Source organism: Oncorhynchus clarkii, chromosome 18, assembly GCF_045791955.1.
Source record: "Oncorhynchus clarkii lewisi isolate Uvic-CL-2024 chromosome 18, UVic_Ocla_1.0, whole genome shotgun sequence".
NCBI lineage: Eukaryota > Metazoa > Chordata > Actinopteri > Salmoniformes > Salmonidae > Oncorhynchus > Oncorhynchus clarkii.
In genome coordinates this window covers 64,176,533-64,187,223 of record NC_092164.1, presented here as the reverse complement: position 1 = coordinate 64,187,223, position 10,691 = coordinate 64,176,533, and the positions used below count along the sequence as shown (strand labels likewise).

At 42.4% G+C, this 10,691-nt stretch overlaps 1 protein-coding gene across 1 annotated transcript; it reads left to right on the top strand.

The window, feature by feature from the left end:
* The first annotated feature begins 1,236 nt into the window (after positions 1-1,236).
* On the top strand, positions 1,237-9,429 carry LOC139373842 (XK related 8, tandem duplicate 3). Its single transcript, XM_071114918.1, has 3 exons — positions 1,237-1,943; positions 3,004-3,191; positions 8,309-9,429. The coding sequence occupies exons 1-3, from the start codon at positions 1,621-1,623 to the stop codon at positions 9,055-9,057; spliced, it is 1,260 nt and encodes a 419-aa protein (XP_070971019.1). The 5' UTR covers positions 1,237-1,620; the 3' UTR covers positions 9,058-9,429.
* Positions 9,430-10,691: the final 1,262 nt, after the last annotated feature.

Sequence of the window (10,691 nt, the reverse complement as noted above, 5' to 3'; positions counted from 1 at the left end):
GCAGATGAAAAACATCCCCACAGCATGATGCTGCCACCCATGCTTCACTGTGGTGTTCTCAGGGTGATGAGAGGTGTTGGGTTTGCACCAGACATAGCATTATCCTCGATGGCCAAAAAGCTAAATTTTAGTATCATCTGATCAGAGTGCCTTCTTCCATATGTTTGGGGAGTCTCCCTCATGCCTTTTGGTAGAACACCAAACGTGTTTGCTTATTTTTTTCTTTAAGCAATGGCTTTTATCTGGCCTCTCTTCCATGAAGCCCAGCTCTGTGGAGTGTACGGCTTAATGTGGTCCTATGGACAGATACTCCAATCTCCGCTGTGGAGCTTTGCAGCTCCTTCAGGGTTTTCTTTGGTCTCTTTGTTGCCTCTCTGATTAATGCCCTCCTTGCCTGGTCTGTGAGTTTTGGTGGGCGGCCCTCTCTTGGCAGGTTTGTTGTGGTGCCATATTCTTTCCATTTTTTTTAAATAATGGATTTAATGGTGCTCTGTGGGATGTTCAAAGTTTCTGATATTTTTTTTATAACCCAACCCTGATCTGTACTTCTCCACAACTTTGTCCCTGATTGGTTTGGAGAGCTCCTTGGTTTTCGTGGTGCCACTTGCTTGGTGGTGTTTTTATTTTTTTATTTCACTTCACCAATTTGGACTATTTTGTGTCTGTCCATTACATGAAATCCAAATAAAAATACATTTACATTACAGATTGTAATGCAACAAAATAGGAAAAACGGCAAGGGAGATGAATACTTTTGCAAGGCACTGTATATGTTTTCTTAATGCATAGTTGTTCACACATGCGTATTTGTTCATAGCACATGGGAATAATCTGATATGGGATGGTCAATGCAAAGATAGTTTTCCCCTATAGTACCCCTATAAAGTCATCCATCTTCTCTGGCCACCAGATTAGACTACAATCACCATTGTTGTCTAATCGGGTTGCACAGGCACTCCAGATTCCTACATGTTGTTGTGGGAGGGGCTTCTATACATTTGAATGCTGATCGTTGTGTGGGACACACGACACGGGCGTCAATTCAAACTGGGCTGCGTTCAGTACGAAGAAACGTACTGCAACATTCAATTCAACGGAAACGGTGCTGTTCAGAACGAACATTTCAAAAACGGGGAATGGCTGACTTGTGGGTTGGGGAACACTGTCAGCATGGCCGCTGCCCTTAAAACACGTCACACTTTGCTTCAAGCCACACCCACCAACCGGAGCAAACGTACCTCCAAGTCTGTTCAAGAACTTTGAACCTTTTGGGGAAACTTGTCGTTCAGTATAAACCGTTAAGCTACGTAGCAAACGTTCAATCCAACTGAACTCACCTCTTGAGATCAACTTTACAATGGAGATGTGATCGTTAGCTACAATGCCTGTCCTCGCTTCATTGTTGCATTCAAATGTAACTACAAGTTGTGTTCCATGTTTACTTTTCCTAACGGATGCATTGGACAACATGCGAGAGCTGTCATTATTCTTTAGACTTGTAAAATTCGACAGCTCATGATATAGCGAATAGCTTTCGCTAAAGATGGTACAACAAATGCATGAAGCAAGACAAGCTAACGGAAAAACATTAGAGAGCGGCGGGACAGGGGGTATTTAGCTATGGATAGCCCAATGTTTTCGAAGTACTCATGGCTCGATTTTCTTTTCTCGGTAGTCGGTGTGTGTACCTTCTTGTTTGACGTGGGATCCGACATTTGGGTCGCTACGGAGTTCTACTCGCGTGGGGATTTCTTCTGGTTCGGGGTGTTGATCGGCCTTATGGTCCTGTCTTCGGTAGTGGTCCAGATGTTTAGCTGGTTCTGGTTCAAATACGACCGCGAACTGGAGGGCTTCGATGAGCAAACTGCCAAGAATGTCCTCTTTGGAGGCTGCGTCAAACTTTCATTCCTGCTACACGTACTTCAGCTCGGATTCTTTTGCAGGTACTGTAGATAGCTTTTTAGTTTGACACTTGATCGCATGCACGTCATTCTCACGTGGACCATCTTTGTTAACTACACCTCGTTTATCACAGTGTACTAGACACAGTCGTCTAAAAATACATAATCTACATTGATTGAGAAATACATAGTCATTTATTTGTTCTATGGCTACAGTGTAGTGCATAATTTTTTGGGCTTCATGAAACTATGCATTGTATAATCTTTTTATTATTTGGTCATATAATAATTTGGTCATATTATTATAATAATAATAATAATATATATATATATATAATTTCCTCAGAAGTTTTTTTTAATGTAGCCTATGAAATTGATGTCCTAAAACGTATAATTTCCTTAGTCTCGTTAATACTGAGAGGCTCGCTGAGCAGCTCATGTACAGCTAATAACATGTGACTTGTGTAGAAAACATCAAGTTACCCAACTCACAGGTGTGTCAGCGAGAAGAGCCAGTCATTTGGGATGGACATACAATGTAATAAGTGCACAGTAACACACATGATAGTTCATTGGGAATTCAAACTATTTGGGCGAAGTACAGGAACGATCCTACAGCTCACGATGCACATATTTGTATACTTTTCTCATTGTGGTGTGAATACTGAGGCTCACAGAGCAGCTCATGCACCACTAATAACATGTGACTTGTGTAGAAACCAATCAAGTTACCACTCCGGTGTGTCAGGTATGTAACCATACCCCAGTAGGCTCTGTCTTGACAACCTCACTCCCCACCTTTTGAATGACATAAATAGGCCTATGTCTGCGTCCTGTTCTCTGACAATGATAGGTGTTTTCTGGATTATTACCGCTCAGTAACACACAAGATGGCAATTCAAACAATTTAAGTGGTATAAGGACCCTACAGCTCATGATGGTGCTCTATTTCGTCAACTTACTCCCCACCTACACAGAAGATAAGTTAGCTAAGTGGAAGACATTTTTTAGAATGATGCCCATGTGCGTATGTTCTATTGTCCCTGACAGGTGTTTCTGTTGGTTATTGCTGCTCATACTAACAGACAGTGTTTGTTCACAGACACATCTCAGCCATATGGCAGGGCTTCCGTGTGTGGTGGCGACAGGAGCAGGGCTCGGGGTACGTCGTGTACCTGACTCACGACCTGAGCATGCTGCGCCTCATCGAGACCTTCTGTGAGAGCGCCCCGCAGCTCACCCTCATGACCCACATCATGCTGCACACCAACAAGGCCAGGACGGTACAGTGTGAGTCGCTGTCACCACTACACAGTACACACACCTCTACACCTGGGGTTCGTTCCAATTGGCACCCTTCACTTTAATAAAAACAATAAAAACCTTAAAGGGTTCTTCGGCTGTCCCCATAGGAGAAACCTTTGAATATCCCTTTTTGGTTGGAGGTAGAACCCTTTTGGGTAACATGTAGAACCCTTTCTACAGATAGTTCTACATGGAACCCAAACGGATTCTCCTATGGGGACAACCAAAGAACCCTTTTTTTCTAAGAGTGTATTCCATTATTGTGCACTACATTTGAGCAGGGACCATAGAGCTCTGGTGGAAAGTAGTGGACTAAATAGGGAAGAGTGCCATTTGGGATACATCCCTGTTATTCTGGACACCAGACTGCAGGAAAAATCACCACTGATGCTGTAGGTCAGGGGTCCCCAGTTACATTCAGAGGATGGTTGAGGGTCAGAAAATAGTTGTAATTAATTTGTGCACAGCAAATTAACGACAAGAAGCCTAAACAGATAGGGAAATACAATCAGACGGAATGGCATAATCACATACTATGCCTCTCCTATGTATATGTGTGGGAATACTTGGGAACATATTTCCTAAATTAAAATAATTTTAGATAATCCCCCCCCCCCCAAAAAAAAAATAAAAAATAAGTAATAATAATAACATATTTGCTCAGAATGTTTTTTGCGGAGGGGATGGGGATTCGGCAAATAAAATCACCCGTGAGCCGAATTAGGCCCGCAGGTCACCTTTTGGCGAACACTGCTGTAGGCTATTGAGAATAGAGGTCGACCGGTTAATCGGAATGGCCGATTAATTAGGGCTGATTTCAAGTTTTCATAACAATCGGAAATTAGTATTTTTGGACACCGATTTGGCAGATTTTAAAAATGTATTTACACCTTTATTTAATGTTTATTTTACTAGACAAGTCAGTTAAGAAAACATTCTTATTTTCAATGACGGCCTAGGAACGGTGGGTTAACTGCCTCGTTCAGGGGCAGAACGACAGATTTTCACCTTGTCAGCTCAGGGGATTCAATCTTGCAACCTTACAGTTAAGTGAACTAGTCCAACGCTCTAACCACCTGATTACATTGCACTCCACGAGGAGCCTGCCTGTTACGCGAATGCAGTAAGCCAAGGTAAATTGCTAGCTAGAATTAAACTTATCTTATAAAAAACAATCAATCATAATCACTAGTTAACTACACATGGTTGATGATATTAGTAGTTTATCCAGCGTGTCCTGCGTTGCATATAATCGATGCGGTGCGTATTGTTGCTCCAATGTGAAAGGATAAACGTCTTGTTTTCGAGATGATAGTTTCCGGATTCGACCATATTAATGACCTAAGGCTCATATTTCTGTGTGTTATTATGTTATAACTAAGTCTATGATTTGATAGAGCAGTCATTCAAACAGCACTTTCGTGCGTTTTGCCAGCAGCTCTTCGCAAGCACAGCGCTGTTTATGACTTCAAGCCTATCAACTCTCGAGATTAGGCTGGTGTAACCGATGTGAAATGGCTAGCTAGTTAGCGGGGTGCGCGCTAATAGCGTTTCAAATGTCACTCGCTCTGAGACTTGGAGTAGTTGTTCCCCTTGCTCTGCATGGGTAATGCTGCTTCGAGGGTGGCTGTTGTCGTTGTGTTCCTGGTTCGAGCCCAGGTAGGAGCGAGGAGAGGGACGGAAGCTATACTGTTACACTGGCAATACTAAAGTGCCTATAAGAACATCCAATAGTCAAAGGTTAATGAAATAGTCCTATAATTCCTATAACCTAAAACTTCTCACCTGGGAATATTGAAGACTCGTGTTAAAAGGAACCACCAGCTTTCATATGTTCTCATGTTCTGAGCAAGGAACTTAAACGTTAGCTTTCTTACATGGCACATATTGCACTTTTACCTTCTTCTCCAACACTTTGTTTTTGCATTATTTAAACCAAATTGAACATGTTTCATTATTTATTTGAGGTTAAATTGATTTTATTGATGTATTATATAAAGTTAAAATAAGTGTTCATTCAGTATTATTGTAATTGTCATTATTACAATGTTTTTTTTTTAAATCGTCCAATTAATCGGTATCGGCCTTTTTTGGTCCTCCAATAATCGGTATCGGCGTTGAAAAATCATACTCGGTCGACCTCTAATTGAGAACAATCTGAATCCAAGGGCAACACTTAGGTTTGGGATTCTTTACTATACTGTAGTCCTGCTATATGTCCTTATACCAGGGGACAGGTTCATTCACACTGTCACTGACACTCCGTACAGTGGTCCACATAATACATTTTTCAATTAGGAGGTATTTAGAGGAAGAAAAAGTGTATAAATTAATATAAGTTCCCCATACCTTCATTGTGTCCCTCAGTAAGTTTAGCAATAGTTTACACAATGACATAGCTACATATTGTGTTTACACAACTTCCTCTCTATATCCCATTCCTCTCAGGTTTCAGTTTTGTTTTGACTGTATGCTAGTGTTGAGCGATTAACCGACATTTCTGTTATTTTTTTGTTTTTTAAACAACTAGTTGACCGACGTTGGTTCAGTTATTTGAATTATATTTTTTCTGTCAGCTTTATGTGCAATTTCTGTAGAGATAAATCAGATGAAGCCTGAACTGTGCGATGTAGTAGGGAGTTGTAGTTTCCAACAGGCCAATATTCTACATGGTTTAGCACAGAAAAAGTGGTAATTAACTACAATGACCATTATCCATTGCGCGTCCGCTTAAACTTGTCTGGTCGGTGTGGAGCCGACACGGAGACTGAGAGAATAGAGAACCACGATCGAGAGGGATAGAAAGCTGTTGCTTCGCGAGCCTGAAAGTACACGATCTAAGTGATTGACAGTTGGTATTCAGCAGTTTATAATAGTATGCCTTATTTACTTTGAAGAACTATTAAAATAGTGATTTTTGTCAGGCAGCAGCTCTATAGAGATGAGATGACTTGGAATGAAATAATAGTCATCAAATTAAACAAATATTTTATTAAAGTAAAGTTTTTAAAAACATTTTTATTTAACCTTTATTTAACTAGGCAAGTCAGTTAAGAACAAATTCTTATTTACAATGACGGCCTAGGAACAGTGGGTTAACGGACTTGTTCAGGGGCAGAAGGACAGATTTTTACCTTGTCACCAAAAGGCCTCCTGCGGAGACAAAGTATTGTGATTAACTGTAATGCTCCGGGTGTCGTGGGTGTGGAGTCAGACGCAGGAGACAGAGAGTGCAATGCTGTGCTCTTTAATTGCACCAACGCACCACAGGGTGCTCACAATAATAACGGCCCCAAACACGGGGAATGAAAAATGTACAACTGAAAAATGCACGACCAGGAACAAACACGTTCCTCTACTACAGAGCCGAAGGTTACAATGAATAATCCCACACAACAAACAGGCGGGCCGGCTGTCTAAAAAAGCCCAACTAATCATCACAAACAGGTGCTACCAATAAACATACAAGGAGGGGGAGGAAAGACAATCAGTGGCAGCTAAAAGGCCGGTGACGACGACCGCCGAGCGCCACCCGACCGGGAAGGGAAGCCACCCTCGGTCGGACTCGTGACATTAACTGATGGTTGATAAGCGATAAGTACTAACGGGCAGTCGCTACCATCGTGGGGCTTATTTAATTTTTTATTTATTTCACCTTTTATTTAACCAGGTAGGCTAGTTGAGAACAAGTTCTCATTTACAACTGCGACATGGCCAAGATAAAGCATAGCAATTCGACACATACAACAACAGAGTTACACACGGAATAAACAAAACATACAGTCAATAATACAGTAGAACAAAAGAAAACAAAAAGTCTATATACAGTGAGTGCAAATGAGGTAAGATAAGGGAGTTAAGGCAATAAATAGGCCGACGTGGTGAACACTGGAATGGTAGATGTGCAGAAGATGAATGTGCAAGTAGAGATACTGTGGTAAGATAAATAAAAGATAAATAAATACAGTATGGGGATGAGGTAGGTAGATAGATGGGCTGTTTACAGATGGGCTATGTACAGGTGCAGTTATCTGTAAGCTGCTCTGACAGCTGGTGCTTAAAGCTAGTGAGGGAGATATGGGTCTCCAGCTTCAGAGATTTTTGCAGTTCGTTCCAGTCATTGGCAGCAGAGAACTGGAAGGAAAGACGACCAAAGGAGAAATTCGCTTTGGGGGTGACCAGTGAGATATACCTGCTGGAGCACGTGCTACGAGTGGGTGCTGCTATGGTGACCAGTGAGCTGAGATAAGGTGGGACTTTACCTAGCAGAGACTTGTAGATAACCTGTAGCCAGTGGGTTTGGCGACGAGAATGGAGCGAGGGCCAACCAACGAGAGAGCACAGGTCGCAATGGTGGGTAGTGTATGGGGCTTTGGTGACAAAACGGATGGCACTGTGATAGATTGCATCCAGTTTGCTGAGTAGAGTGTTGGAGGCTATTTTATAGATGACATCGCCGAAGTCAAGGATCAGTAGGATGGTCAGTTTTACGAGGGTATGTTTGGCAGCATGAATGAAGGAAGATTTGTTGCTATATAGGAAGCCGATTCTAGAATTAATTTTGGATTGGAGATGCTTAATGTGAGTCTGGAAGGAGAGTTTACAGTCTAACCAGACACCTAGGTATTTGTAGTTGTCCACGTATTCTAAGTCAGAGCCGTCCAGAGTAGTGATGCTGGACGGGCGGGCAGGTGCGGGCAGTGATCAGTTGAATAGCATGCATTTAGTTTTACTTGCGTTTAAGAGCAGTTGGAGGCCACCGAAGGAGAGTGGTATGGCATTGAAGCTCGTCTGGAGGTTAGTTAACACAGTGTCCAAAGAGGGGCCAGAAGTATACAGACTGGTGTCGTCTGCGTAGAGGTGTATCAGAGAATCACCAATTGTCTTATTCTGTGTTAGTGTTCAACCCACATAATGCATAGTGCATTTAAAAAAAAAAAAATTCTAAACCAAAATCGCATAGCCATGATTATTTTTGAATAATTAAATCAGTACCAAACCGAACTCAAAAAGCATCGCCCAGCACTACTATGTGCTCAACTATCTTTGCCTATAAACTTCCTCTTTGTCATTTCTCTGATAGTTTTACGTCTCTTTTGTAGGTGTGAGTGTCGTGGCGTCAACTACCTCCATAGCCTGGATGGTGGTGGATTATCACCGCTCCCTGCGTTCCTTCCTCCCAGACAAGGCCAAGCAGGGCTGGGGCTCCGCCTTGGTCTACTTCCTGTGGAACCTGCTCCTCATCGCGCCGCGCGTGGCAGCAGTCGCCCTCTTCGCCACAATTCTGCCCTCCTACTTGGCTGCCCACTTCCTGCTTATCTGGCCAGTGCTGGTGTTCTGGGTGTGGCGGCAGGAGACAGACTTCATGGACAGCGCCGGCGGAGAATGGCTCTACCGGGCCACCGTAGGTCTCATCTGGTACTTCAGCTGGTTCAACGTGGCGGAGGGAGGGACCAGAAGGAGGAGCATCATATATCACTCCTTCATGGCTACGGACGGAGGGATTCTACTTGTCACATGGTGGTTCTACAGAGACCCGGTCCTGACGCAGTCCTACGCCCCCATCCTGCTGGCCACTCTGCCCCTCACCTACCTGATGGGAGTCCTGTTTAAAACACTCTACTACTACTGTTTCCACCCCACGCTGTGGATGCCCTCCGCCAGGGAGGCAGGGTTAGAAGAGGAGCTGCCTGATGGTCAGGAGATGGTGTTCAGATCCATCGCCCCACAAACTGGTACTCCCCGGTTCCATAACAAGAGGATGGCAAGCCATGCCACTCACTTCTACTCCGAGGAGGAAGCCAGGAAGCCCAGTAAGATAAACGGGCGCGAGGCCAACGCTGTTGTCTGACTGGAGGTGCTTGAACGAGACTCTTATTTACATGGAGTGATGGAATGTCTGGTGTCTCCTGTTTTTCCATGCTGCACAACTCATTGTAAATCATATTCCGTGAAACAGTGATAAGGTCACTGAAGTTCTGTCCCAAATGGCACCATATTCCCTACATAGGGGCGGCAGGGTAGCCTAGTGGTTAGAGCGTTGGACTAGTAACCGGAAGGTTGCAAGTTCAAACCCCCGAGCTGACAAGGTACAAATCTGTCGTTCTGCCCCTGAACAGGCAGTTAACCCACTGTTCCTAGGACGTCATTGAAAATAAGAATTTGTTCTTAACTGACTTGCCTGGTTAAATAAAGGTAAAAAAAAAAAAAAAAAAAAAAAAAATAGTGCACTACTTGTGGCCAGGGCCCATAGGGATATGGTCAAAAGTAGTGCACGATGTAGAGACTAGGGTTCCATTTGGGATACAAGTCTGAGCAGGTTCCATTGATCAATATTGGAGTTGTCATGAAACAGCTATTGGTTTATTCAACGAAATTAGTCCTTTTTTGGGTTCTGTAACTTAGTGGGAGAAAAACAATGTTTCATTTCACTTAATTGTAACATTCTGTCACAAAGAGCACATGTTCAACTTAATAAAAAACATATTTATTTATTTAGGTTAAATAACATTTAAAAAACTATATTAAGTGGCAAATAAAGTAACATGGTTGACGACTTTATATTAAATCAGCGATAGTTCCCCTTGTGACAGGGGGAATGGAAGCTTGTGTGCAACAGGGAGAGGCAATTGAATGCAAGCTTCACAAAACGCTTCACAAAACGCTTCACAAAACGCTTCACAAAACAAGTGAAACTGTAAAACATTTCTAGCCTGTCTATCCATGGGTAACAGGGTTGACGTCTTATCCTCGAACCGCTCAGTTTTCCACCACAAAACACCAGAAAATGGCCAAAACAAGTAGATTCAGCTCACCTGCTCTTACACCATTAATGTTCAATGTAAAAACAAATATATATATATATAAAACAAAATGTTTTCATCATATTAAAACGAGAGTTCAGATCAAATAACAGTATTGACCTTAAAATGAGGGAAAGAAAAGTAAACAATCTTCCTAGATGTCACAAAATGCTTTTGGACTTTCGCAAATCTTCATTTATAAATAAAGCTCAGAGTTGATAGAATTTTCTATTCGGTCAATATTAAAGGTATACTTTGGGATTTTGGCAATGAGGCCCTTTATCTACTTCCCCACACTTAGATGTGGATACCATTTTTTGTATGTCTCCATGTCCAGTATGAAGGAAGTTAGATGTAGTGTCGCCAGTCAATGCTAACTAGCGTTAGTGTAATGAATGGAAGTCTATGGGTATCTTAAGTTAGCATTTGCACTAGAGCTAGTTAGCAACTTCCTTTAAACTGCACACAGAGACATAAAAATGGTATCCCACGAGTTCATCCGACTCTGGGGAAGGCGATAAAGGGCCTCATTGCCAAAATCTTGAAGTATCCCTTTAAAGGACACTTAATTTAATATAACAGGCTTGTAAAATTCAATATTGGTGCACAGTTTCTACTTAAAATCTCAAAATACCTAATTGCGCGTGAAACAACCCTGCTACCGTTCATGATGCCAAAGGTA

What these genes read in the sequence shown, in the direction of transcription:
- LOC139373842 (XM_071114918.1), top strand. Translation starts at nt 1,621, where the DNA reads ATGGATAGCCCAATGTTTTCGAAGTACTCATGGCTCGATTTTCTTTTC. An exon ending in CAGCTCGGATTCTTTTGCAG is followed by an intron (nt 1,944 to 3,003) that starts GTACTGTAGATA and finishes GTTTGTTCACAG; the next exon opens with ACACATCTCAGCCATATGGC. An exon ending in CAAGGCCAGGACGGTACAGT is followed by an intron (nt 3,192 to 8,308) that starts GTGAGTCGCTGT and finishes TCTCTTTTGTAG; the next exon opens with GTGTGAGTGTCGTGGCGTCA.